The 27,712-nt window shown below is 42.4% G+C and overlaps 1 protein-coding gene across 4 annotated transcripts in view; it reads right to left on the bottom strand.

Annotated features, from left to right (window-relative positions):
* Window positions 1-27,712, bottom strand: part of DNAH9 (dynein axonemal heavy chain 9) — a 317,109-nt gene that overhangs the window by 239,292 nt on the left and 50,105 nt on the right. For all 4 annotated transcript variants that reach the window (XM_047757317.1, XM_047757315.1, XM_047757318.1 and 1 more), the window contains exons 15-19: window positions 22,265-22,400; window positions 19,812-20,008; window positions 19,291-19,715; window positions 4,873-5,095; window positions 3,885-4,051 (exon numbers count right to left, since the gene is read on the bottom strand). In XM_047757317.1, the coding sequence (XP_047613273.1) occupies window positions 3,885-4,051; window positions 4,873-5,095; window positions 19,291-19,715; window positions 19,812-20,008; window positions 22,265-22,400 (1,148 nt within the window). The remainder of the gene's footprint in view (window positions 1-3,884; window positions 4,052-4,872; window positions 5,096-19,290; window positions 19,716-19,811; window positions 20,009-22,264; window positions 22,401-27,712) is intronic.

Here is a 27,712-nt window from a genome sequence, read left to right as displayed (position 1 = left end):
GACCTTTCAGGTCTTCTCAACCTGTGGGCCATCTCAGGTGCAGCGGGACAGACCCCTTCCTCTTACCTGTCCAGACAGAAGAGCAGAAGTGTGCTGCCCTCTCCCGGCCCACCTCCCATATTCGCTCAACACCCCCACTCTCCCAGCTGAAGCCTCCCTCAGACCCATCCTCCCCTCCACAGGCTCCCCATGTCTCAGCCGGGCTGTGGCAATCACCCTCCCGTGCAGCCTCCACCTTGAGTCCATCTCACTCCACCCTTCTCTGCAGCCAGGAGAAAGGTGTTTACATAGTGTGTGTCATTCTCAGGCTTGGACTCCTCTGTGCTCATTCATGGTCAAAGCCTGGCCACCTGGACCTGTTCTCACCCCCCACCTCCTGCATCATGGCTACACCCACATGCAGCCCTCCAGCTGCCTGTTCCGTTTTCATCCTTCTGTGTCTCTGCTTCCTTTGTTTGGAAGAGCCTCGCTCTCCACTCCTCTCTTCCAAATGGCTAATTCTCACTTGCCTACTGGCTGAGGCATCAGCTCCTGCAGTGTGCTGCCTCTTCAATGTGGGTCAAAGTTGGCAGTGATGGACATGTCTAGTTACTCATTTTTGAAGCTGTCTCCGAGGCTCTAAGTCCTTAATGTCAGGAAACGTGTATCATCTGAAAATCCTAGCACTTACATCATTTTTTGCTGACTCCACTGTTGCGACCACAACCTCTCTGCTCTGTGGAAGCCTGAATCATGTGACTGAGTCAGATTAACAAATTAATGATGTGTCTGAGGATACTGATACGTCCCTGGGAGATTGAATGACGAATACTGCTCTTTTCTCCAGCTTTTGAAAGGACAACAGACAGTGCATGAGCAAGAGGAAGGCCCTTCTTTCCTCCTGTTGGCTGCACTGGGCTAATTGGAAAGCCTTGCCGCCACTGCTTGTCATGGAGGACAGCCCCCAAGGGGAGCATGTCTTCAAGAAGGTTCTTCTCACCACTCTCAGAAGCTGGTTGCCGGCTGGAACACCAATGACTCCATCGAGCTAGAGGTGATGGGGATCAAACACCTTGACTGAGAAACCCTTGGATCACCTTGGCCTTGATGCGGATAAGGAGACTGGGCTATGTGGCATCATTCCTTAGGATAAGGAAGCCCGTGCCCCAGGGAAGAGAGACAACAAGAGAAAGGCATTAGAAACCTGAAGCATCCTGGTCACTCAAATGGGAGAATGAGTCTCCGTTGTTAAGAGTTGCCAGAGGGCCTTGAATCTGGGTGTGCTGGTTTAGCAGGTTAAGATGAAGTGAAGAAGGCTCGGCTAGGAATGTGCGGAAACACCTTCAAGTTAAGAATTGAAAGAGGAGGAGTTCCTGTCATGGCTCAGTGGAAAGACGCAGGTTTGATCCCTGGCCTCGATCAGTGGGTTAAGGATCGGGCGTTGCCATGAGCTGTGGTGTTGGTTGCAGACGTGGCTCAAATCCAGCACGGCTGTGGCTGTGGTGTAGGCTGGCAGCTGTAGCTCTGATCTGGCCTCTAGCCTGGGAACTTTCTATGCCACGGGTGTGGCCCTAAAAAGAAAAAAAAAAAAAAAATTGAAAGAGGATGAAAAACTCAACTCTAACGTGAAGAAAGAACCGCACCCCCAGAAACCTGACTTCCCCCTGCACCTGTCAGACTGCAAGGGACAAATGAGACATAAGATCTTTCCTTTCCTGGCCCCACGAAGACAAGATCAATGTGAGCTTCACTTGTAATCCAGTCAAGAATAGAACCTCGCCATCATAGAGGCTGCACCAGGGTCTGCATTTTAGAAATTTGTGGGTGATCTAAAAATGAAGGAACCAGAGCTAAACTCATTTGCCACACACAGTGTCTAAACATTTTAAACACATACATCCACGCACACGAAGCTAAGAAACAAATCCATGCATTGACACCCACGAAGATTCCCTTTAGAATTAAATCCATATTCTGTCCTAGTCTTGATAGTTTTCCTGACAAGAGGAGAAATACATCAAAATTGCAGTAGTGTATGGCTTTCTACACCGCTGGGAGCAGTTCTTTTCAAAGTATTCTCTTGCAAAAACTCATCTGCATGTCAAATTAACAGATGCGAATTTGGAAAACCCAGCTAAGGGTAGCAGTGTTCTCACAGCCAACAGATACAAGTGCTAAGAAACAAAAAGCAATGCAGCTATCACATGAAAAAGACAACACGAGCTGATCAATACACACCCATGATGTAACTATGTAGGAGGGACACTGGATTTCCAACACGCTTACCAGAAACACATCAGCAAACAAGTGTTGGTCCATACATCCAGTCTCAGATGTCTAAGAGCAATTATTCTAAAAGAACACAGACTCATTTGGTGTTATATGCCCTGGCAGGATTCTTAAAAGTGAACCAGTTGCTTCCCTTAGAGCAGCAGTCTCTACCTTGGCCAAACACTGGAGTCACCTGAGAAGCGCTGCAAACTACTGATGCCCAGTCTCATCCCCCAGAGTCTGATTTAGTTGGGTTGTAGGACAGACTGGACAGTGGAGGTTTTAAAAGCCCCCCAGGTGATTTTAATGTGCAGCTCAAAGAGCAGCACCCTATTTTAGAGCCCTATGCTGTATGTTCATCTAAGCACAGTTCATGCATCTGTCCTTCTCTGCCTCTTGACAGACTCATCTTGGTCTCTCTAGGCGCAACTATGATGCTTGGGAGAGAGTACTGTCTCGTAAATGTTTGATGAATGAATAAGAATATGTAGACCCTTACTGTGTGCTAGGCTGGGGGACCAAGCATCTCAGTTTGCCTGAAACAGAGGGGCTTCCCTAGATGTGTGACTTTTCAGTGCTAACTTGAGACCAGGTAAACCAGGATGGCTGGTGGGTATTGGGTGCTATGCTGAAAACTTGCAAAGATTTGTTAATTTAATCCTATCAACAACCTGAGGTGGATGCTATTATTACTCCCATTTTATAGATAAGGAAACTGAGGCACAGAGATAGTAAGTGATTGCCCTGACCAGACAATGAGTAGTAGACCTGAGATTAGACACAGGGCTTGCTAAATGCAGAGTCTACATACTTATTCATTATGTTGTATTTCCTTCTGACAAAGTTGTGATTTTTTTTCCTGCTTTGTCTGTTGCTTTACCATATATGTCCCAATGTCAAATTTCTGTGGGTAAGTAACCCTTGAAAATAAAAAGTTCCCTTACTCCTTACAGAGGGCATTTGTCAGTCTGAGGACTTCCAAGCTTGGCTGACCAAAACTATAGAGGAGACCCAGCAGGAAGCCCAGGAAACAAGCAAACCCAGAGCTGGATTGAAGGGAGAGTAATAACTGTAAATAGAAAGTAACCTTTTAAAATTATTTTAAAAATTTAAAAAGAAGGGAAAAAATGTGATCCTAATGCTTTAAAAAATAAATAAAAATTAAAAACATAAGGGGAGACAGAAACACTATAAATAGATATAGCTGTTAGTCTTTCTTGCTAGAAACCAAGACCACCTCCAGCCTTTGGTGCATGTATCTGGATGTCAGAGATGTGTTATATACATTGAAAAGTGCTATTTGTAACATTCAAGGAAAATAAGTACCCCCCCAATCCAGAAGCAATGCATATAAGGTTTGGAGTATAACCAACTCACTGCCCCCCTTTCAGGAAATCACTGAAGGATATATAAAAAAAATAAGTAAGTCTCAGGGATGTAATGTACAGCACATGGAATATAATCCATAAAATGATAACTCTGAAAACAAATAAGGAAATCAAAATAATAAAGTAATAGCATAAAGGAAATAAAACAATAGCAGGAAATAAAGTAATAGCACAAAGCTGTTAAAAAAAAACAAAACTTGCCATGTTTAAAGGGCAGGAGGCAGTGCTGGTCACTTGTGTCCCTACCTGAAGGGAGCTTCTCTGCGAAATCTCTCCCAGAACTGCTGCTGCTCCACATCAAAGGCCGAGCATCTCTGGCGGAGAAGGGTCACTTCATTCGCCTGCAGGGGGGCCACCTGCTGCCTCACGGTAACGGCCATCTTCTTTATGTTGCTCCATTTCTCAGGCAGCTCCTGCAAAGGAGAGCCCGGTGGTCAGACCTGCACCGTGTTCCTCTCCACCAGCCACGGTCCTGAGGCTGGATGCACAGGGATGTCTTCATCTCCACCAACGCCAGGCTGGGGTGTCCGGCTTCGCTTGCTCCACCCTTGCTCGGCTCCCTGGCTGCCCACTCTCCACTTCCACCTGCATCTGACTCCACACTAAACTTGCCCTCAACCTCTAGCCAGCAACGTTTGTCCTCGCTGTGTTTTCCAAGAGTGCCTGGGCATCTTCTCTGATGCCCCACATCTCCTCTTAGACCATCTGAACATTCCTCAGACCTGCTTTTTGTTCTCCGAATCAAAAATATGGTTTATTCTTAAATCTGGGAAAAGACCCCAAACATCTCATCCAAATCAGTTCTCCCACATTTCTCCAGTGTTACAGTATTCCCGTTTACTGAGTTTCCAGGAAGTGGAACACATTATGCATATGTGACACATACAGTTCCAAAACATGGATCTCCAAGCCCTGTTTTTCATTTAATCCAAACCCACCTCAGCCTACTCTGAAATTCCCAAACTTCATTTCTCCTATTAAGAAAACATAAACTTGGAGTTCTCATCATGGTGCAGTGGAAACGACTCCAACTGGGAACCATGAGGTTGCGGGTTCAATCCCTGGACTCACTCAGTGGGTTAAGGATCTGGTGTTGCTGTGACTATGCTGTAGGCTGGCAGCTGTAGCTCTGATTGAACTCCTAGCCTGGGAATCTCTATATGCTGCATGTGCAGCCCTAACAAGCAAAAAAAAAAAAAAGATAAAAGAAAGAAAACATAAACTTCGCACTGACCTCCAGCTGCTTAAACACTGTTTCTGGCAGTTCCTGGTCATAGGTCTTCAGCAGTTCAATAGTTTGCTTTAAAGGCTCAAACATCTCATCAGTGTTGCTCTGCCGTTCTTTAAGAGCCATGAGGTGTCCCATGATCTCAACCAGGCCTTTGAAATCTCCTTTTTCCACTTTCTTGAGCAAACCACTCTCACTGTCTTTTATAAATGCTTCAAGGTCGGACAAGCTGAGCAAAACAGGCAGAATGTGAGGAGCTACTCTCCTCGTACTCCTCAAAGGAAGATCTGCATGTTTCCCCAAGACTAATAGCTATTATTGTGGACAACCCTCCACATCCTGATGATATTATTGTGGAAAAATCCCCATATCCTGATGATTAGATATGATTCCCTTTGGAAGTGTCAAAGTCACAAAAGACAAAGACTGACCCTCCACGACAGAGATTCAGGGCCCAGGACACATTATTGGGCCCATCGGTGAAATGCGCCTAAGTTTGTAGATGAGTTACCACTTCTACGTCAATATTAACTTCCTCGTTTTTATAAATGTATCACGGTTATACAGGATGTTATCACTCGGGACAACTGACAGAAGGTAAAAGACAATTCTGTATGGTATTTTTACAACTTTTTTGGGAAGTCTGAAAGTCAAAGTGAAATAATGTCAAGGTGTATTTATTATACATTATTCTTCTAGTCTGAAATTATTTTTTAAAAACTGGAAATAAATACCATGGTCTCTAAGCTCACAGGCATTTGGGTTTAACTGTGTCTACAAAGATATGGTTACATGTTAGCCATTTAACATCTCCGAGCCTCAGTTTCCTCATCTATAAAACTGCAAACATCATTTCTTGCTCACTGGTTATTGTGAGAATTAAAGGAGATTCATTCTTTAATTCAAAAATGTTTACCAGGCAATTATTATGGGCCCCAGCAAGCTCCCAGGTTTTGAGGATGGAATAATAAATAAGATAAACAAAGGCTTGGTCCTGATAAAACTTACATGCTAGTGGGAAAAAAATAGGAAACAGATTGATGAGCTGATAAATTGCACAGTTTCACATGGTGATGAGCAGTATGAGACAATGGCAGTGAGCCAGGTCTGTTTTACATGGGGCGGTCAGTGAAGGCCTTTCTACTGAGGTGATGTTTGAGCAGAAGTGTAAACGAGATGAAGGAGTGAGTCACAGAAAGAAACAAGAGAGGGGCTTTCCAGGCAGAGGGAGCAGCACGGGTAAAAGCACTGAGGCTGGAGGTTGGATTCGGTCTGATTTGTTTGAGGATAAGGGAAAAGTCGGGGTGGAACATTAGAGGAACAGGAGGAAGCATGGAGGGATAAGAGGCCAAAGAAGGGGCCAGACGCTAGATGGCCTTACTGGCCGTGATAAGAAGTTTAGATTTTATTCCAAGTGGGAGAATTCTAAGTAGGAGAAGGGAACAAATTTGATTTATTTTCAGAAGTATCTGTGGCTGGAGGGGAACACATTTCAGCTGGAGGTGGTGCGGGTGATGGTTATGGTGCTGGTGGCACAGGTAGGGAGACAAGAAGAGAGGCTGGGTGGCACTTGGGGTCTATGATGGTTTTTCCAGGTGACAGAAGATACTGGCTTTCACCCAGATGGTGGATGTGAGGAGTGGTCAGATTCAGACAGTGTTGCATGGACAGCCAATAAAATCCACTGGTGGGTTGGGAGAGAGGTGTGGGGGAATAAGAGAAATCAATAAGGACTCCTGGCAGTGGGGTAAATGACGATACCCCTTAAAGAGATGGGGAAGAACTGGGGCAGACCGGGGGTTTTTTTGAGAGAGAGGAGTAAGTTTTACATGTGTTAGGCGTGAGCTGCATCACAGACACTAGACACCAAAGGGAGATACTTATTAGGCAGTTGGCATTGTGGCACAGTGGAAATGAATCTAAGAACCATGAGGTTGCGGGTTCAATCCCTGGCTTCGCTCAGTGGGTTAAGGATCTGGTATTGTCATGAGCTGTGGTGTAGGTCACAGACATGGCTCAGATCTGAAGATGCTGTGACTGTGGTATAGGCTGGCAGCTACAGCTCCAACTAGACTCCTAGTCTGGGAACCTCCATAAGCTGTGGGTGCAGCCCTAAAAAGACAAAAGACAAAAAAAAAAAAGTTAGATTAAATGTCATCTGGAATATGACTGCGGATAGAAATGAAATTCTAGGATTGAGGTTTTAGGAATTCTAACATATTAATGCTAGAGAAGATGAGCCCAGCCAAGGAGACCAAGAAGGAGGAAATCATGAGAGTAAGATAAAGAAATTGTGTGGGAAGGAGTGATCAGCTGTGCCAAATACTGTTGACAGGTACAAGTAAGAAGATGCCTGATAGTCACCACTGGATGCAGCCATTTGAAAACTAATTGGTGACCTTGACCACACTGGTTTCAGTGGAGCAGTCTAATAAAAGCCTGACTGGAGGTCTCCCAAAACAATAGAAATTAGAACAAAAATAAACCCATGGGACCTAATCAAACTGAAAAGCTCTTGCACAGCAAAGGAAACCCAAAAGAAAACAAAAAGACAACTTACAGAATGGGAGAAAATAGTTTCAAATGATGCAACCGACAAGGGCTTAATCTCTAGAATATATAAACAACTTATACAACCCAACAGCAAAAAAGCCAATCAATCAATGGAAAAATGGGCAAAAGATCTGAATAGACATTTCTCCAAAGAAGATACACAGATGGCCAACAAACACATGAAAAATGCTCAACATCGCTGATTATAAGAGAAATGCAAATCAAAACTACCATGAGATATCACCTCACACCAGTCAGAATGGCCATCATTAATAAATCCACAAATAACAAGTGCTGGAGGGGCTGTGGAGAAAAGGGAACCCTCCTACACTGTTGGTGGGAATGGAAACTGGTACAGCCACTATGGAGAACAGTTTGGAGGTACCTTAGAAATCTACACATAGAACTTCCATATGACCCTGCAATCCCACTCTTGGGCATCTATCCAGACAAAACTCTACTTAAAAGAGACACGTGCACCCGCATGTTCATTGCAGCACTATTCACAATAGCCAAGACATGGAAACAACCCAAATGTCCATCGACAGAGGATTGGATTCAGAAGATGTGGTATATATACACAATGGAATACTACTCAGCCATAAAAAAGAATGACATAATGCCATTTGCAGCAACATGGATGGAGCTAGAGAATCTCATACTGAGTGAAATGAGCCAGAAAGACAAAGACAAATACCATATGATATCACTTATAACTGGAATCTAATATCCAGCACAAATGAACATCTCCTCAGAAAAGAAAATCATGGACTTGGAGAAGAGACTTGTGGCTGCCTGATGGGAGGGGGAGGGAGTGGGAGGGATCGGGAGCTTGGGCTTATCAGACACAACTTAGAATAGATTTACAAGGAGATCCCGCTGAATAGCATTGAGAACTTTGTCTAGATACTCATGTTGCAACAGAAGAAAGGCTGGGGGAAAAATGTAATTGTAATGTATACATGTAAGGATAACCTGACCCCCTTGCTGTACAGTGGGAAAAAAAAAATGCAAAAAAAAAAAAGCCTGACTGGAGGGTAAGCTGGAGAATGAGGACTTCTGTTTCGAGGTGTATGATGTATATGATAATACAAATGACTCTTCTGCTAAGACAACAAAAATACTTCAGCAGAATATTTCAAAATCATTTAAAAATGTATCACTAAGGTGGTGTGAAATCATGGAATCTCCAGAGGCCGAAAAGGTACTGATAGCAAGAACCCTGAGAGGTAAGCAAGATTCAAGGCTGGGTTTCACAGGATAGTTTCCACTGAACCCTGGAGCCCTTGGGCTTCTACTTTGATGTTTTATGAGATGTGGAGGAGGACAGGTGGTTAAGCTGAGGGCGCGCACAAGGTGAGGAGGCTAACAGGAGGCTGCACATGAAGCTGCAACTCTGTGAGGGTGAACAAGAAGTAAATACGCTGCCCACTGAGGGGCAGCATGGAAACTCGCCCGTAGTAACCTGTGCAGTAGGTGGACTACTGTAAGCTGAAGTACAAGTGGTCTGGGGATGATCCTTTCTGGAGGAATGCAGGAAGAATCCAATCCCCAAGGATTAAACTGCAAAGAACATGATTTTATAATCAAGAGTCACAAAGTACACAAGGAAAGAAGTCACCATGAGCAGATAGATGCCAGCAGAAACAGCTAAATTAAACCTGTGAAGATTTTAGATATTGGAATTCAAATGCAGAATCTAAAATAGCAATATTTGGGAAGTTCTCTTTTGGTGCAGCAGGTTAAGGATCCAGCATTGCCACAGCTGTGGCACAGGTCACAACTGCAGTGCAGGTTTGATTCCTGGCCTGGGAACTTCCACATGCCAGGAGGGTGGCCAAAAATAAAATAAAACAGAATATTTAATATGTCAAAAGGACAAAGGGTTCTTGTTTAGGTGGCTGGCTTTACTGTTTCTGACCCAGGTACCAGGAGTAAGTGCTTTCCCTGAATTTTCCCAGACGTCTACTCAAGATTGACATAGAAAAACAGCTTCATCCTTTTAAGCATGATGTATCAGTTTGTACAGAAGAGATTTCTTTAGGAATCACCCTTCAGAAGCCTAGATAAGTCTTACATTCCCAACAGGTCTCTGCCCTTACCCCTCTCCAACTTGCCTTTAAGTTCAAGCATAAATTCAGCATTGTCTCAGAGTCAGGAATGGAGGCAATTTCAGAGGCTGTCCAAATATGCTCAGAATCTGCGATAGTATGTGGACATTTGTATTGAATAACGGATTCCAAGGAGTGACCAAGCTTACTGAAGTGGATACATAAAAATTATGGCATTACTTTCTGAAGAGAAGCTTTTACTATGTGTTCCAGGAATGCTAAAGTTATCATACTATGCCATTACTGGATAATTCTAGGAGAATGAAGCTCATAATTTTCCATATGCCTCTATGTTACTTTGATCTATGGCATAAAGAAACAAACCATTTTTAAGCTGACAAATCAAAAGTTTTCTTAAAATCATCTTCTGGTAAATGTATTCTAAAACTTGGAAAGTGAATAGATAAAAGAGAATGAATTTGAGCAAAGAACAAGAAAGTGGAAAAATGAGTAAGCAAAATTATAAAGCAACCAAATATATAAATCTAAAAATGGAAAGTATAGTTAAAATTTAAAGCTCAATGAATGGATTAAACTGGAGATTTAGACAAAGCTAAAAGAGAGAAACTGTTGTATGATACAAGTGGAGAAGTTATTCAACTGCAATGCAGAAAAACCAAAAAGTGAAAACTATGAAAACTGTTCAAAGACACGGAAGCCACTGAAAAGTGTCTAAGTGTAATAAGTGTAATACTAGGTCCGGAGGAGGTAATAAGAGAGAATGGGCAAGAAGCAGTCTTCGAGGAAATCTTGGTTAAGAATTTTCTTGAACTAATGAAAGACACCAACTACAAGATCAAGGAAGCCCAACAAAATCAAGGTGGAATTACTATAAAGAAACCCTCACATAGGTACTTCAACATGAAACTGAAGATTACCAAAAATAAAAAGAAATCTTAAAATTAGCTGCAAAGCAAAGACAGATTTCTATTACAAACAAAAAACAAAATCTAAGCTGACCATGTAACACCAAAAATGAAGCCAAGCCATAATGGAATAATATTTTCAATAGACTCACAGAAAATATGTTATCTTAGGAGTTCCCATCATGGCTCAGTGGAAACAAATCTGACTAACATCCATGAGGAAGCAGGTTTGATCCCTGGCTTCGCTCAGCAGGTTAGGGATCCGGTGTTGCTGTGGCTGTGGTGTAGGCCAGCCGCTGTAGTTCTGATTCGACCCTGGTCTGGGAACCTCTATATGCCATGGGTGTGGCTCTAAAAAGAAAAAGAAAAAACATTACCTTAGAATTCTCTCTTCCACAAAATCTTTTTTTTTTTTTTTTTTTTTTAAAGAATGAGGGCAAAATACATGCATGTTCGAATCAAGGAGGAATGAGAGTTCCACCAATAGAACCTTATTAAAGAAACTTCCAGTGGCTATACTTCAGAAAGCAAGTCTATAACATAGAAAGATGGAATGAGCAAAGACAGTAAACACATAGGTAAATTTAAATAAACTTTGAGTGTATAAAAATAAAGTATAATTTGTGGAGTTTACATAAGTAATAGAGAACAGCTGAAATTACTTGGAATGATAGAATATAATTCAATGGATAAATAGTTGAGATGAAACTATTCTAAAGTCACTGTATTGGTTGTGAAAAGAGTAACAGTACTGATAAGCTTATTCCTCTTAAAACTAGGTGTGATTAACCATTAGAACAGAAGACTTAGGACAACATCCAAATTAGCAGAAGGAAAAAAAAATGGATAAGAAAAATGAAAAATAAAACATAAAAAAATTCAACCCAAAAGCAGGCAAGAAAGCACACAATAAAATGGTAGAAATGAATTCAAATATAGCACAAAAGACATTAATGAACAAAACCCTCCAGTTGAAAGAAAGATATTAAGGTAGATAAAACACTCAGTTCTCTGCCAATTATAAAGATCTCTTCTAATATAAAGGCACAGAAAGTCTGAACGCCAGAGGGTAAAATGAGAAATACCAGGCAAATATCATACAAAGGAAATTGGTTTCATTATATTAATATAACAAAACACACTTTAACCCAAGAAATATAGCTAGGGATGAAAGATTTTTTAACGTGTGACTAAAAGATTCTATTTTCCAGGAAGATATAAAAAGTCAAACTCTGTATGCTTATATAATATAATCTTAAGATACATGAAACAAAAAGTGACAGAGTTACAAGGAGAAATTGACAAGCCACCATCAAAGTGGAATATTTTTAACACAATTATCTCAGTAATTGATAAATTAAGCAGAAAAAAATGGTGGTGAGGTTATAGTGAATTTGAAGAAAAAAAGTTTGATCAATAGGCATGCACAGGAGTTCCCGTCGTGGCGCAGTGGTTAACGAATCCGACAAGGAACCATGAGGTTGCGGGTTCGGTCCCTGCCCTTGCTCAGTGGGTTGACGATCTGGCATTGCCGTGAACTGCGGTGTAGGTTGCAGATGCGGCTTGGATCCCGCGTTGCTGTGGCTCTGGCGTAGGCTGGTGGCTACAGCTCTGATTAGATCCCTAGCCTGGGAACCTCCATATGCCGTGGAAGCGGCCCAAGAAATAGCAAAAAGACAATAAATAAATAAATAAAATAGGCATGTACAGAACATTATACCCAATAGTTTGAGAATACACATTCTTTTCCAATGTGCACAGAACAGTTATAAAAACTGACCAAATTCAACAAATTTCAGAAACTTCTTATTATGTACATCACATTCTCTGACCATAATGCAACTGCTAGAAATTAATAACAGGAGTTCCCATCGTGGCTCAGCAGAAACAAATCTGATTAGTAACCATGAGGATGCAGGTTCGATCCCTGGCCTTGCTCAGGGGGTTAAGGTTCCAGCGTTGCCTTGAGCTGTGATGCAGGTCACAGATGCAGCTCGGATCCCACATTGCTGTGGCTGTGGTGGTGGAGATCAGTGGCTACACCTCTGACTTGACCCCTAGCCTTGGAAACCTCCATATGCTGTGGGTTCAGCCCTAAAAAGACCAAAAAATAGAAAAAGAAAAAAAAAAGAAATTAATAACAGAAATGTAACTAGTATGATGGATATTAAAAATATCTTAGAACTTAATTATAATGAAAATATTACACATTAAGTCTTCTGAGATGTAGGTAAAACTATACTTAAAAGGGAATTTATAACTTTGTGTTACATTAAAAAAGAGAGGGGAGCTCCCTGGTGGCTCAGCAGGTTAAGGATCCAGCGTTGTCACTGCTATGACTCGGGTCACTGCTGTGGTGTGCATTTGATCCCTAGCCTGGGAACTTCCATGTGCTGTGGGTGTGGCCAGAAAAAAGACAGAGGGCTCAAGATGAATAAGCAGAGCACCCATCCTAAGTTAGCCAAACGACAGAAAATAAACCCAAAGAAAGTAGAAGGAAATTATGAACATAAAAGAAAAAAATATCAAAACAGAAATCAAACTATGATAAAGAGGATCCCTGGTTTAATAAGACAGTTCTTTGTAAATCTCTTGGAAGATTAATTAAGGAAAGAAGCCAGAAAACGAAATAGAAGTGAAGAGAAATGTAATGAGGGACATATCCATAGATTCTGCAGAGATTAAATAGGTAAGAGAATAATGTAAATTTCATAACACTTTGAAGAGTTATGTGAAATGGTTACATGCCTAGAAAAATACAATTTACTAAGGAAGAGAAAACCTTAATATTCCTATGAACATTAAAGAAATTACAGATAAAAATTTTGCCACAAAGAAAATACCAAGCCAGATGGTTCAAAAGGAGACTTAAATCAAACTTTCAAAGATCAGAAAATTTCAGTCTTACAGAGAATAAACAAGAAGGATTACTTCCTAACCTTTTTTATGACACTAGCAAAACCACAGAGCAAGATCAGACAAAGACAGTACAGAAAGGAAAACGTTGAAGGCCAGTCTCAGCAAACACAGATACATCAGTGCTTTGCTATATAAAACATGTGCAAACCAAAACAATCAGCGGACATAATGAAAAAGACAATATTTCATGTTGGTGGGCTTATCGCAGTAATGCTGCGTTGGTTCAATATTAGAAATCAAACAATATATTCACAACTTAAACACATTAAGGGAAAAAAACAGAATTATCTGAATGGAACTAGAGAAAGCTCTTAATAAAATGTTATGTCCATATGTGCTAAATCCACTTAACAAATTAGGAGTAGAAAGGAACTTCTTTAATCAGATGGAGAGAATCCACAGAAACTCACAGAAGAGTATACGACATAACAAAATGCTGAAAGCACCCCCTTTAAGATTAGGGACAAAACAATGATACTTGTCATCACCACTTTATATGACGTTACACAGACAGTTCTAGTTAGTGTGCTCAGATAAGAAATAGCAACAAAATGTATTAAAAGGGAGTTCCCATCGTGGCTCAGAGGTAATGAACCTGAGTAGCATCCATGAAGACGTGTGTTCGACCCCTGGCCGCACTCAGTGGGTTAAGGATCTGGAGCTGCCATGAGCTGTGGTGTGTAGATCGAAGACACAGCTGGGATCCCACATTGCTGTGGCTGTGGCTGTGGCATAGGCCAGGCAGCTGAAGCTCTGGTTTGACCCTAGCCTGGCAACTTCCATATGCTGTGGGTGCAGACCAAAAAAAAAAAAAAAAAAAAAAAGGAAAGAAAAGAAAAGAAATTCATTTAAAAAAAAGACTGAGAAGAAGAAACAAAATTATCATAAATTTGTAGATGATGACTGTGTACATAGCAACCCCCAACGAGTACACAGATAAATTACTAGAATTAACAAGTTAGTTTATTTGTGTTGCTTGATACAAAATCAATGTATAAAAATTAATTTCATTTCCATAGAAAATATGATTTAAAAATATTCATACTAGGAGCCAGGAAATAAAATATTAAGGAATAAATCTTAACAAAGACATGAAAATTATTTTAAAGGTAATGATTATAAATTTCATTGAAAGACATTAAAGAAGACAAATGAGAGATAGCATGTTTCTAGACAGGAATACTCAGTACTATAAAGATGACAATTCTCCACACGTTGATCTATAGTCACTGCAAATATAATCAAAATCCCAATGGATTTTTTTTCTTCTACAAACTGATATAAAATTTATGTAAAATAGTAAGGGCCGAGAATTGCTGAGACATTCTTAACAAAACTGAACAAGGTGGGGACTTGCCCTGCCAGATATCAAGATTTATTACAGAGCTACAGTAAGGAGGAGTGCGTCATATTAATGCAGTGACAGACAAGGAGCTCCTTAACACCAAAGATAAAGCTATAAAACTTTTAGGAGAGCATACAGAGAAGTATCATCAGGATCTGAGGACAAGAAAGGATTAATTTAACAGGAGAAGACAACACAAGGGGAAAGATGGACACACGTGGCTACATAAAAATGAACTGTTCACCAAAATAAACTATAAACGCAGTGGGAAGACAGGCCACAATGTGGCTTTATTTTTATACATTATATTTGCAATATATACAAACAGAAAATGATCAGATATACAGCATATAAGTAACTTCTAAATACCAAAAAGGAAAAGATAAAGTAGAGGAAAAAAAACAAAAAACAAAACCGAGAAAACAAAAAAACAGGCAAGAACCATGAATAAGAGGAGAGGAAACATATGACTCACTCAAAACCACAAAAGATGAGCCGCTATGTTCAGAGAGTAATGTAAAATATTTATCACAATGAGATGACACTGAACTCCCACCAGAATGACCAGCATTATACGGTTTGTCAGTAACAAGAGGTGTTGAGGATGTGGGGCTATTTTCACACCTTGGAAGAGCTGGCATATGACCCAGCAATTCCATTTTTTTTTTTTTTTTTTTTTTTACTTTTTTAGGGCTGCACCTGCAGCATATGGACGTTCCCAGGCTAGGGGTCAAATTTGAGCTGCAGCTGCAAGCCTCTGCCACAGCCACAGCAACACAGGATCTGAGCCACGTCCGCAAACTATGCCATAGCTCACTGCAACACTGGGTCCTTAACCCACTGAGCAAGGCCAGGGAATAAACCTGCATCCTCACAGATGCTAGTCGGGCTCATTACTGCTGAGCCACAACGGGGACTTCTGTTCAATTCCATTAAGTACACATCCTAGAGGAATGCTTGCTTGTGTATATACCATGATACCTGTATAAGAGAACTCACAGAAATCTTGTTGCTATTATATTATCCATCCTTCCATCTGTCCCTCTATCCATCCATCCATCCATCCATCCACCAATCTATCCTTCCCTCCCTCCTTCTAGTATCAGGCGCTGTGCTAGGCAGAAGTGGATCCAGGCTGAGAAGAGTGGTCACGTCTTCCCGCCTGAGCTGGACCTTAGATGGTATTTGGAGCTGGAGCCTTTGAGGAGGCAATTAGGGTTAGAGGAGGTCATTAGGATGGGGCCTTCATGAGGTATTAGTGGCCTTATAAGAAGAGGTAGAGGGATCTCTCTCTCTGCATAGGTACCAAGGAAAGGCCATGTGAGGACACAATGAGATGGCAGATGTCTGCAAGCTAGGAGAGAGGTCTGGCCAGGAATCAAATGGGCTGGCACCTTGAACTTGGACCTCCCTGCTTCCAGAATTGTGAGAAATAAATGCGTTGTTCAGGTCACCTGGTGGGTGGTATTCTGCTATGTTAGCTGCTAGGAGGCTGATATCAATTCCAATGCCTGTACGTGGGTGGGGGGATGTGAAGCTTCTAGGCCTTTTCCAAGTGCACCACTCCTCTGAATCTCATGAATTCACTAATATCGAAGCTCTTGAAACCCCATCCTTTTGGTTTTTTTTTTGTTGTTGTTGTTTTTTGTCTTTTTGTCTTTTTTGTTGTTGTTGTTGCTATTTCTTGGGCCGCTCCCGCGGCATATGGAGGTTCCCAGGCTAGGGGTTGAATCGGAGCTGTAGCCACCGGCCTACGCCAGAGCCACAGCAACGCGGGATCTGAGCCGCGTCTGCAACCTACACCACAGCTCACGGCAACGCCGGATCGTTAACCCACTGAGCAAGGGCAGGGACCGAACCCGCAACCTCATGGTTCCTAGTCGGATTCGTTAACCACTGCACCACGACGGGAACTCCCCCCTTTTGGGTTTTTATGGTACTGCACAGGTATGATTTATAAGCCATCAGACACTGGAGACTGATTTAACCCTTATTTCTTCTCCCCTCTCTGGAGGTCAGGGGTGAGAATGAAAGCTCCAATCTCTAATCACATGGTTGGTTGTCCTGGCAACAACCTCCCTTCCTAAGGTGAGGTCCAAAAGTCACCATTAACATGACAAAAAAAAGACACCATTATGCTTCTCATTACTTAGGAAATACAAGGGTTTTAGGAGCTTTTGCCAGAAACAGAGACTAAGACCAGATATATATGTCTTATTACAAATCATATAACCAGATGATTTTTTGTAAAAAAAGGTTGGACATTTTTTTACAGTAAATGAAGAATATAAGAGGTAAGACAAGATGGGATAAATCCTAACACTTACTAAGAGAAGGTGGAAATAGAATTACAAGGCACATAGTAGATACTCAAATGTTTTCAATTATTCTGATTATTTCTATTTTATCTAATTTCGAGAACAAAATGAGACATTCTCCCAAAGTGGAGCAAAGCAGTCAGTTTATGGAATCACCAACTAATAAAACTGGAAGGCACCTTGGAGGAAGCCAGTCAAACTGTCCTCTTTCAGAGACAAGAAACGGGTTCAAAGAGAAGAACACAGGCCTTCTAAGTGCTCTATCGTGTTTTCCTGTCAAACCAACTGTTAGACCCTGTGAAGCCTTACCTGGTAGAGGTATGTGGCACCTGCTGTCACTATGCCCTGCATCAACATGTATATTGGATGCACTGACATTTGAGGCCCGGCCCACTCAGGAGGGGATACACCTCCCAGGATTGGTCAGTTCCTGGAGACAGTAAACAACCTGCCTCTGAGTGTGCCTTTCATATGCAAGCCAGGCCATCCAGAATCCATATCCCCAACCACCTCCTCCATCTGGCTCTCACACTCTCGGCCACTGTCTACCTGTCCTGGGGCCAGATACCAGACAGCCCTTATACCCCAGAGTCTTTTGAAATTATTAAAAAAAAAAAAAAAAACAAAAAACCCTAGCCGATCCTAAACCTGTTTCCCCTGCCTTCCCCATCCTTCTCCATGGAAGCGTAATAAACGCTCCTGCCCATGTTTGCCCTTGCTCCCTCTGCCTCCTGACTGACCCTGGGGCTTCCCCGTGCAGCCCGCATGGTGTGGTGGGCCCCCTCCTTGTGGGATCCATGAGCCTAAAAAACTTTTCAATGGCAGGCATCTCCTGCTCCGTGGGCCTGGCCACAACTAAATAATAATAGAGCCTCCATTTGAAACATGTCCCCAGTGTGCTTGTGGCAACAGACCTGCTAGTGGAGAGGGATCACAGAACAACTGTCCCTCCCAACAGCACTCCACTCAGGGGCATCACTGTCACCTCCCCAACTCCCACCATCACTTCCCTTTCTCGCCTCTGTGGAAAGAGTGTGGAAAACTGGCTGTTTCTTCTTAAAGAACACTTGAAAAGCCCTGTTTGAAACATCCCGCAGTGATTTCCTGCAGGTTTCCTAGGGCGGAGAACTTGCAAAGCCTCTCAGAATTTGTCTGTAGATAGATGCAACCTCGACTTTGCTGTCTCCCTTCTACATCACGGGTGTGAGTGCAACCAGCACCAAACTCAGCACTGCTAACGCACGAAAGCTGATCACCGAACAGAGGGACCACGGCACCCCTGAGGATTCTGTGGGGGGCAGGGGCGGGAGATCTGGGAGGACAAGGCTAAGGTGAAGTGACTGGGGGACTGCTAACTCAATTACTTATCTAAGGCTGATGCTCTGGCTTCAAGAACTTGGTGCTGGGATGGGGGTCCAGGTCCACAGTGGAACAGACAGAATTTCAGGTCCAATCTGTCACATGGTCAGGCCATCCAAGACGGCTGTTCCCGTGCTCTCTGTGCATCCCTTGCCTGACCAATGCCCGCTTCACCTACGCCCGCTCACATGACTGACCTTCCTACCTACCTGCCCCCATCCCCAGCTAACTGTTCTTATTAAGGGGGGAGAGAGGGACATGCCCCTCCGTTGGTTTCCCCGGTAACTAATGAGCCAACCTGACATAATTCTCCTATAACTGGCAACCTCCCCTTCCCCCTGGGGGGAAAGACCGCCACCACCTCCTGCCCACTGTCCATCACACACAGTGGGGTGTTGCTCCAGGACCTTGCTTCAGATGTGTGAGATCCCCCATCCATTAAACCACTGATGTCTCTGATTCCAGACTCTCTCTTTCTTCGGTCTTAAAGCTGGGCAAGTGCAGGCCTCGCAGGCCTGTGCGCATCCCTGACAGGCATCGGGGCTGTGGGGAGTGAGTGAATTCCACCTTGCACAGCTAGGTAATCGGAGACAAGGGGTAAGTGGGAGAAATAAAATCTAAGAGGTCCATTAGACCCCCTCTCCTTCTCGGGCTTAAAGAGATTTCACAGTCAGAGTTGTAAAGGGCACTTAGATCTTCTATTACTGTATCGAACATTATTTACCACTTACTGAGTGCCTTCCACACACTGGGCACCAAATGGAAAATGAAACAAAAAGGAGAGGGCAGGGCTAGAGTTACTGCTGGTGTCCAGAAGCCTGGAACCTTCAACTAGCTGTTTTAATTTTTAATTTAACCAATGAACCTATGGAGGGAAATGTAAAAAAGATTAACAACACCGTGGTTCCCCACAGCCCGGGGAAGCTGGAAGCAAGCCAGAAGGACCACATTACCTGTGAGTGACGTAGTCCACGAGATGCTGTTTGAACGTGAGGCTCCACTTCTTAATTACATTCAGCAGAGAGGCTTTAAAGGGCCGCACATCAATCTTCATCCAGCCGTCAAACACCTTGGTGGGCTCCAGCTTGCACACATCTTCATGGAGCTTTTCATAGGAGTCGATCTGCGCTTTGAACTGATGGAGGAGTGGGGGGTTCTCTGGAATGCCGTCCTCCGAGTGGGCTTCCAACTCCTCAGCCGTGAGGACGTGCCCGTACAACAGGAACTGGCCCAGTGCCTCCTTCCGGTCCTCCACGTAGAGGTAGGCATACTGGCTGAGTGTGTTCCGGTAGGTGCAGCAGAGGGCCATCGCGCTCTGGACCCGTTCCATGAGCTGGTCCCTCATGCCTGCCAAACCGGCCATGGCCTCCAGGTCAGCCTGAGGGAGCAAGACAACAGTGGGCAGGTGACACCTGCGCTTCACAGGGGTCCCAGGTCTGGCTGGGCGGGGGAAAGATGGTTGCAGATCCCATACCTGATAGTGGGGAGAGTCGCTCTGAGGGGAAAGCCGCGGCACCAAGGATGATATTCTAAAGATGCTGGTGACAAGACCATCAACAATGTCACAGAGGCCACCCTTCGCTCCAGACTCCAGAGATGGGCAGAACACCAATTCTGGGATGGCTAAGCTCAGCTGTGCTTCAAATATCGGGGTGAGTCCTGCATTACACTCTGAAAAACAAGGAACACAAGCAAAACAAAGGAGAATGGGTAAAACAGAGTGCGATGCTGTTTTAAAAGCACTCAGGGCATTTCTTTCCTTTAGGGGAGCTGTTTGGGTATAAGAAAATGGAAATGTAAAATCTGCTGACACCCCAGAAAGGCAAGGGTGACAGCCCTGCAGAGTTTATCAGCAGGGAACCAGTGACATTCTGAGTACACTAATTTTTCTGCAGGGCTGTCCCGGGCACTGAAGGACCTTTACTCTCCTGGTCCACAGAGAGCACATCCCAGTGACTGATGAACCCAAGCCAGTCCCCTTGCATGTTCCCAAATGCCTCCCGGGGGACAGTACAGCCTCTGGTTGAGAAGAGGTTGCTTTTGTAAAGGCAATTTCTTGGAAGCAGCTGATTTCTTCCTGGGCACAAACCAGGCAATTCCACTGACAGCCACTAGGGGAACAAGGATGCACTTGTCCAAGGCTATTCAGGCATGAAAAAAATAGAAGTCACAACCCTGCCTGTTTTGCTCCTTTTCTGTAAAAACAGGACTTATTTTAATTCTGTAGTCCTGTAGTGATAAAAATTTTAAAAACAGTATAAATAACTAACAAACCTCTGACTGCTTGCTAGACTAACTTGCCTTGCTAAATATAAATCAAAATGTAATATGGAACAAAATGTTCCAAGTACAAGATAAATGCTTAAAATTAAAAAAAAAATAACCTCTTATTTTCATTTTTTTTTTTTGACTGGAAAAATAGGAGACTGTTGCATACCTGTAGAGGAGGGCTGAGCGACGAGGACCCCCCACCTCCAACATCAGAGGAGGTCTGCCAGTCACTGTGATGAGCACAGTTGGCACTGGTCCCTAAGGAGCCAGTTCTCCAGTCTGGAGCCTGTGTTTCACGCCACACTGTTTACCTGCCCCTGGCTGGAGAAGGTGGCCTCCCACCCTGTTGACTATGCTGGAACCCATTTCCTGCTGCGGCATCTCCTTGATTTGGAGCACCTCTCACCGGGAAACCAAAGACTTTGCCTCTGACCTCAGTCATTCCACCTACCAGGGTGGGGATGGGGGTCGCCCACCTGAGCGGTATCCAGCCTTGCCCCTCTCTGCATCCTCAGCCTGTGTGTCTGCATGTGTCTGCTGGGACTGGATACCCAGACACTGGTCTCAGCCTACCTATTTTAACTCTGCATTTGCTTTCTTTCCTTGGGTTGGACTCAGGGTCTTAAACGCTCATCACACCTTCTTCATACTTGCTAAGCTCCTCAGAATCTACCAGAATGCGAAAGGTTTACTTCTACTTTATTCTGGAACTCTTTTGCCCTTTCCCTCCCATCACTTACTAACCAAGGTTAGACTCACTATAAAATCTTTCTGCACCTGAACCCACTGTATAGACTATAAATTCAAAGCCCTTCGCTATCTTGCAGCAACCTCACAGAATGCCCATTACCACCTTACCATTCATTTTCCTTTTTTTCTTTTTTCTTTTTGGTCTTTTTTGCCTTTTAGGGCCGCACCTGAGGTTCCAGGCTAGGGAATCCAATCGGAGCTGTAGCTGCCCGCCTACGCCAGAGCCACAGCAACTCAGGATCCGAGCTGCGTCTACAACCTACACCACAGCTCACGGCAATGTGAGATCCTTAACCCACTAAGCAAGGTCAGGGATTGAACCCATGTCCTCATGGATGCCAGTCAGGTTTGCTAACCACTGAGCCACGACTGGAGCTCCCATTCCTTTTCCATTTGAAAGCTACCTCATCCCAGGCTTCTCGTCTGATACTTTTTACACAGAGAAACTTCTATCTCTTGCACTTACACGGCTGCTACAACCTCCCTGCATCCCCAAAAGGCTATGAAGATAGAGTACATCCAGCCTGAAGGCAGGGAATGTCCCCTCCCAAGGCCATAAGTCAAATCAAGGTGAAGCCACGTCATTAACTGTGCTTCCTGCTGCTCAGCTCAGCCACTTCTCGCTGGGCTTGATTTAGACTGAATTAGCTTTTATGTTTTTGCTTTTGCTATGGGTTTCGCTATCTTAGAACCTGGTTTACCATCTGAGTTTTGAAGAGAGAGAAGACTTATCTTTGGACAATTTAGAAACTCAATACGTTTGTCATTTTACTGTGTATATTTCACAAAATGTTCACAACCTTTTGGGAAAGTCATAGAGCACTCAACTGCACTTCACTGTAACTCAACAGATGTTATTACTGTTATCTTCCCAGTAATAACCCACATCCATAAGCCAGTAAATACCAGTATTTTCCAGGAGGTACTTGAGGGAGCACTCAATGGCAAGAAAGAATCCATCCAGCAACATATCATCAATGTAGTTAACATAAGTTTTCCAGATACTGGAGGTTGGGTCTGCTGAAAAAAGACACAGATTTTCCTGCAAAATAAAAAAGAACGGATATAAACCATGTTTAACAATACGGAAGGAATGGTCTCATCAGCATTAATAGGAATGAAAACAACACGTTGAGAAAAATTGCACTAAGGAAATTTCTATTTCAGGCAGACCTCGGGGATGTTATAGGTTTGGTTTCCAGACCACTGCAAGAAAGCAAATAGTGCAACAGTCCACAAAAGGTTTTGGTTTTCCAGAACTTAAAAAAGTTATGTTTACACCACACTGTTGTCTATTAAGTGTGCAATAGCATTATGTCTTTTTTTCAACCCCTGCTTGAAAGGAACACCAAGTTGACCCATGAAGGAACAGAGGTGTCTCAGCCTCTCCCTGAGAAAGGAGGATGCGGTCAGGCATCCTGCTTCTCAGGAGGGATGCAGATGGATGCAGTGTATGCTCATAGATGCCCACTGATGGCTTTGGAGGAAGCTGCATCAGAGCACAAGTTAGGGTAGGTAGAAAAAGGAAAACTAAGTGTATACGGCATTATAATTCAAGACTTAAAAAAAATCTGAAGTTCAGGCAAGTATTTCCCGTACAATCCTTAGAAATGAGCTGGAGTGTTTTGTTGATGGTATTTAATGTTAACCACAACCCCTTGTCATTCTGACTTAGAAAATGCACACACAGGAATAAACGCACAGACTCCTTCCCTCCTCTTACATGGTATGGTCCCTGACCTGGTGGTCTGGCAGGTATAGACATCATTTTCATCATTCAGATTTTTATAGCAACTTTCCATTTATCTCGTATCTTCAAAGAAAGTGGCTATTACTTTGCAAAAGTAAATTTTCTAGGTGACTCACACCCCATTAGGAAACACTGCCATGTTATAAATTCCCCAAATAAAAAAAAAAAACCTCATCATTCTGCTTTTAAATGTCAAAACTCTAAAATTTCTAAAATGCATTACCTACACGACTCCTTCCTACATAGATTAAAGATTTAATGAAAGTCCATCATCGTGCAAATCACAACACAGTGACAATACAGAATTGCTCTTAGGTGTTATGAAGATGTGTATGTCTGTTTCCTTCTATACTTAAAAACTTTTAGCGTTTGTAACTGCCTTGTACAGTTGCTCTACCTCTTTCCTATTGTCACCCTATCAATATAGCTATCTATAGCTTTCACCTTGGTACCTCAAATCTACTGCGGGACAAGGAGAAAACATGTTGGAATTTTCTGTAAACTAAGAAGAAATAAGCTCAGGTTTCTGGCCCTAGCCAAGATCAAGGAATAAGACCAAACTTGCTATTTTGCTATAAACAACTATAGAACTGGATACAAGAAATATTTATTTTAGGTAAGTGGATAAAGTACAAGATGTGATCCTTAAGAGAAGGGAAATACTTAAGGTGAGCTTCACAACCACCTGGCTTTCTACCTAGAGGCACTTTCCAAACCAGTGCATAGGGGTAGTGGACCTCAAGCTCAATTAGAGCATCCTTCCTGGTGGGCAGAAAAGACAAAACTTGGGGTTTGAGATAGCTGAGGTTGCTGAGTGCTGCTGAGTCTCTGATTGAGTATAAAGCTGTACATACTCAGGGAAAGACTCTGCAAGACCCAGCTGAGAATAGTTCCTAGGGGCTCGAGGCTGAAGGGAGATTATGAAGGTCAGATAGCGCTGGAAGATGGTAGTGTTCTATCATAAATAATGACAATACCTCACAGATAACCCAAGACTTCAGCTGAGACCCCAGAAATGCAGTGCTTTAGTACTGGAGCTCTATTCTAGAGTGAGTCCTCTTTGGACTGTCTCTAATAAAGCTTAAAATAAAGCTCCAGCAGCACCAAGCTGACCCACCAGTCACTTAACTGCCTGGCAGAGCAAAAGCACAAACTCTTTAAGGGAAATAATAGCTAGATTCTAAAGTGGCATCCAACATGACTAGGACATAATAAAAAATTACTAGACATGCAAAGAAGCAGGAAAATGTGACATTTCACCAAGAGAGAAAATAATCACTAAGAACAGACTCAGAAAATAGCTGTCATACCAATCCTGGAACGTCTATTCCTTAGACTTATTTTATATGAGACAAAAATAAACTACCTTCACATTAAAAAAGACTCATAAAATAAAATAAATGTTAGAATTAGCAGTCAAGAATGTTATAATTTGATTTAAAAGTCACCTAAGTTGGTGAAAAATAGATTCGGAAACTCAACAAACTCCAAGCAGGCTGAATATAAAGAAAACTTATTTAGGCACATCACAGTTTAATGGAAAAAAATACATAGAATTTATTTTAAAATAATCTATTAAAAGTACCCTGATAAAAATAATACATCACGGAGAGAGGATTAAGATGGCAGAGTAGAAGGACTGGAGCTCAACTTCTCTCCTAAAAAACAACAAAAGTCACAACTAAAGGCTGAGCAATCTTCAAACAAATGGACCAGAAACCTTAAAAAAAGACACCCTACTCCAGAAGAAAAAGAGGAGGCCACATCAAGAGGTAGGAGGGGCGATTTCACGATATAAACAACCCCACACCTCCCGGGTGGGAAGCCCCACAGGCTGGAAACTAACTGTTTCACAGAGACTCACCTAAAGGAGTGAGAGTTCTGAGCCACACATCAAACTCTCATGTGTGGGGATCCGGCACTGGGAGAAAGAGCCCCTGGAGCATCTGGCATTGAAGGCCAGTGGGGCTCGTGTGCAGGAGCTCCATGGGACTGGGGGAAACGGAGACCCCATTCTTAAAAGGCGCACACGGAATTTCACGTGCACTGGGTCCCAGAGCAGAGCAAGGTCTCCATAGGAATCTGGGTCAAACCTGACTGCAGTTCTTGGAGGACATCCTGAGAAAACAGGGGTGAACGTGGCTTGTTGTGAGGGCAGGACATTGAAGGCAAAGCTCTCGGGAATATTCAGCAGCTGCCTTTCTCTGGAGGGGGCCATTTTGGGAAAATCTGGCCCCACCCGCCAGGCAGGGCTGAGAAGCCCCAGGGCCAACAACAACCCAGGTGGGATCACAGCTCCGCCCTCAGTAAACAGGCTGCCTAAAGACCCCCTCAGGCACACAGCTGCCTCTGATCCCATCCAGAGACTAAGCCCCACCCACCAGAGGGATTAGAGTCGGCTCCTCCTACCAGTGGGCAGGCATCAGCCCCTCCCATCAGGAAGCCTACATCTAGAAAAGATAAAATAAGTAAGTAAATAAATAAATAAATAAATGTATTTTATTCTGTAAAAAAATAAAGATAAAAAAATAAACTGGTAAAAAATAAAATAAAATAAATTAAAAAAAAATAATACATTACATGTAGAGGAACAAAACATTACGACTGGCTTCCCAACAGAAACCTTGGAGGGCAGAAGACAATGAAATGACTTCTAAAAGAAAAACAGAACTGTCTACACAGAATTTTATATTCTATGACGTCTCCTTCAAGAACAAAGGTGAAATAAGGACATTTTCAGATAAACAAAAACTGAGACCATGTCAATAGCAGACCTGAAATGCAAGAAATACTAAAGGCAATTCTTCTGAAGAGATGGTAACTCAGTTCCACAGAAAGGAAAAAAACTGAGCCCTAAAAAGGTGAATACGTGGGGAAATACAACACTATTAATATTTTCTCTGAAGTTTTTTATACAAAAATTATAATACTGTATTGTGGGGTATATTTTACACACAAACACACACACACACCAACACTACAAAAGATGACTGTGCAGTTTGAACTGTTGTCATGTTCCTATATTTCATGAGAAAACTAAGTAGACTGTGATTATTTCCATCAGTTCTGAAACCTAAAACCACCACCACAAATGGAAAGCAACAAGGTAAAGCTGAACGCCAATTGAGAAATCAAAGTAGAATTCTAGAAACTATACAGTTAGTAACAATAAGGTGGGAAAGGAAGAGCTAGAAACAAAAAAGAGATGAAGCAGCTAGAAAACGAATAGCAAAATAGTGACACTAAATTCAACCATATCAATAATTACATTAGGTGTAATAGGAACTATTCTAATTACCAGGCAGAGTCACTAGATGTAGAAGAGTTTCTACTATATGCTATCTATAAGAGGGGGAATTTGAATCCAAACAAGCAAATAGGTTGAATATAAAAGGGTGGAAAGAGATGAACAATGCAGAAAGTAGGAACAGTGAATCTAAAAGAAAAGGCAATAGTATTATTAGAAAAAAATAGACTTCAAGAAAAAGGAATATTACTAGAAATAAAAATAATTTCATAGTGATAAAATGGCCAATTCATCAGAAAGGTCTAGTAATTATAAATGTGTTTGTGGGAGTTCCCGTCATGGACCAGCAGAAATGAATCTGACTAGGAACCATGAGGCTGCAGGTTTGATTCCTGGCCTTGCTCACCGGGTTAAGAATCCAGTGTTGCCGTGAGCTGTGGTGTAGGTCACAGACGTGGCTCAGATCTGGTGTTGCTGTGGTTCTGGTGTAGGCAGGCAGCTGTACTCCGATTAGATTCCTAGCCTGGGAACCTCCATATGCCACAGGTGTGGCCCTAAAAAGACAAAAAGACCAAAAAAAATGTGTTTGTATCTATTAATAGAGCTTCAAATACTTGATGAAAAATCTAACAGAAGCAAAGGATTAAACAGACAAATTCAGAATCATAGGTGGAAATTTTCTTAGCCCTCTAGCTTCAGTAAATGGTAGAACAAGTAGCCAAAAAAACTGAGAAATTATATAGGCAATCTGAATAATACTACCAACCACTTCGAACTAATTGACAATTACAGAACACAACACCCAACAATGGAAGAATAAACATATTGTCAACTGCACAAGGAATAGCCAATAAGATAGACCATATTCTAGGTCACAGAACAAGGCTAATGAATTTTCAACAACTGAAATCTTACAGAGTATTTTCTCTGCCTATCATGGCATTAAATTAGATATCAATTACATTATGCTATCCAGAGAGGCCCCAAATATATGGAAATTAAACAATATACTTCTCAACAACTACCAAGTTAAAGAACAAATCACAAGAGAAAAAAATTTAAAAGTGCATGATAATGAAAATGAAGCAGACCAAGTTTGTGGAATGCAACTAAAGAACTGCTAAGGGGAAAATTTATACCACCTTATATAAGGAAAGTGGTAAAAATCCTTTTATTAGGAAGGAAGGAAGGCTTAAAATCAATACTCTATAAGTTTCTACCCTTACAGGCTAGACAAAAGGATAAGCAGATTAACTGTAAATTAACTAGAAAGAAAGAAGTAATGAAGAACAGAAATTGATAAACTAGAAAACAGATAAAGAAAATTTAAAAGATCAAAAGTACATTTCATTGGGCT

The sequence above is a fragment of the Phacochoerus africanus genome, chromosome 14 (genome assembly GCF_016906955.1).
Source record: "Phacochoerus africanus isolate WHEZ1 chromosome 14, ROS_Pafr_v1, whole genome shotgun sequence".
NCBI classification, from domain to species: Eukaryota; Metazoa; Chordata; class Mammalia; order Artiodactyla; family Suidae; genus Phacochoerus; species Phacochoerus africanus.
The sequence above is the reverse complement of the archived record's forward strand: the minus strand, read 5'-3'. Positions and strand labels throughout refer to the sequence as shown.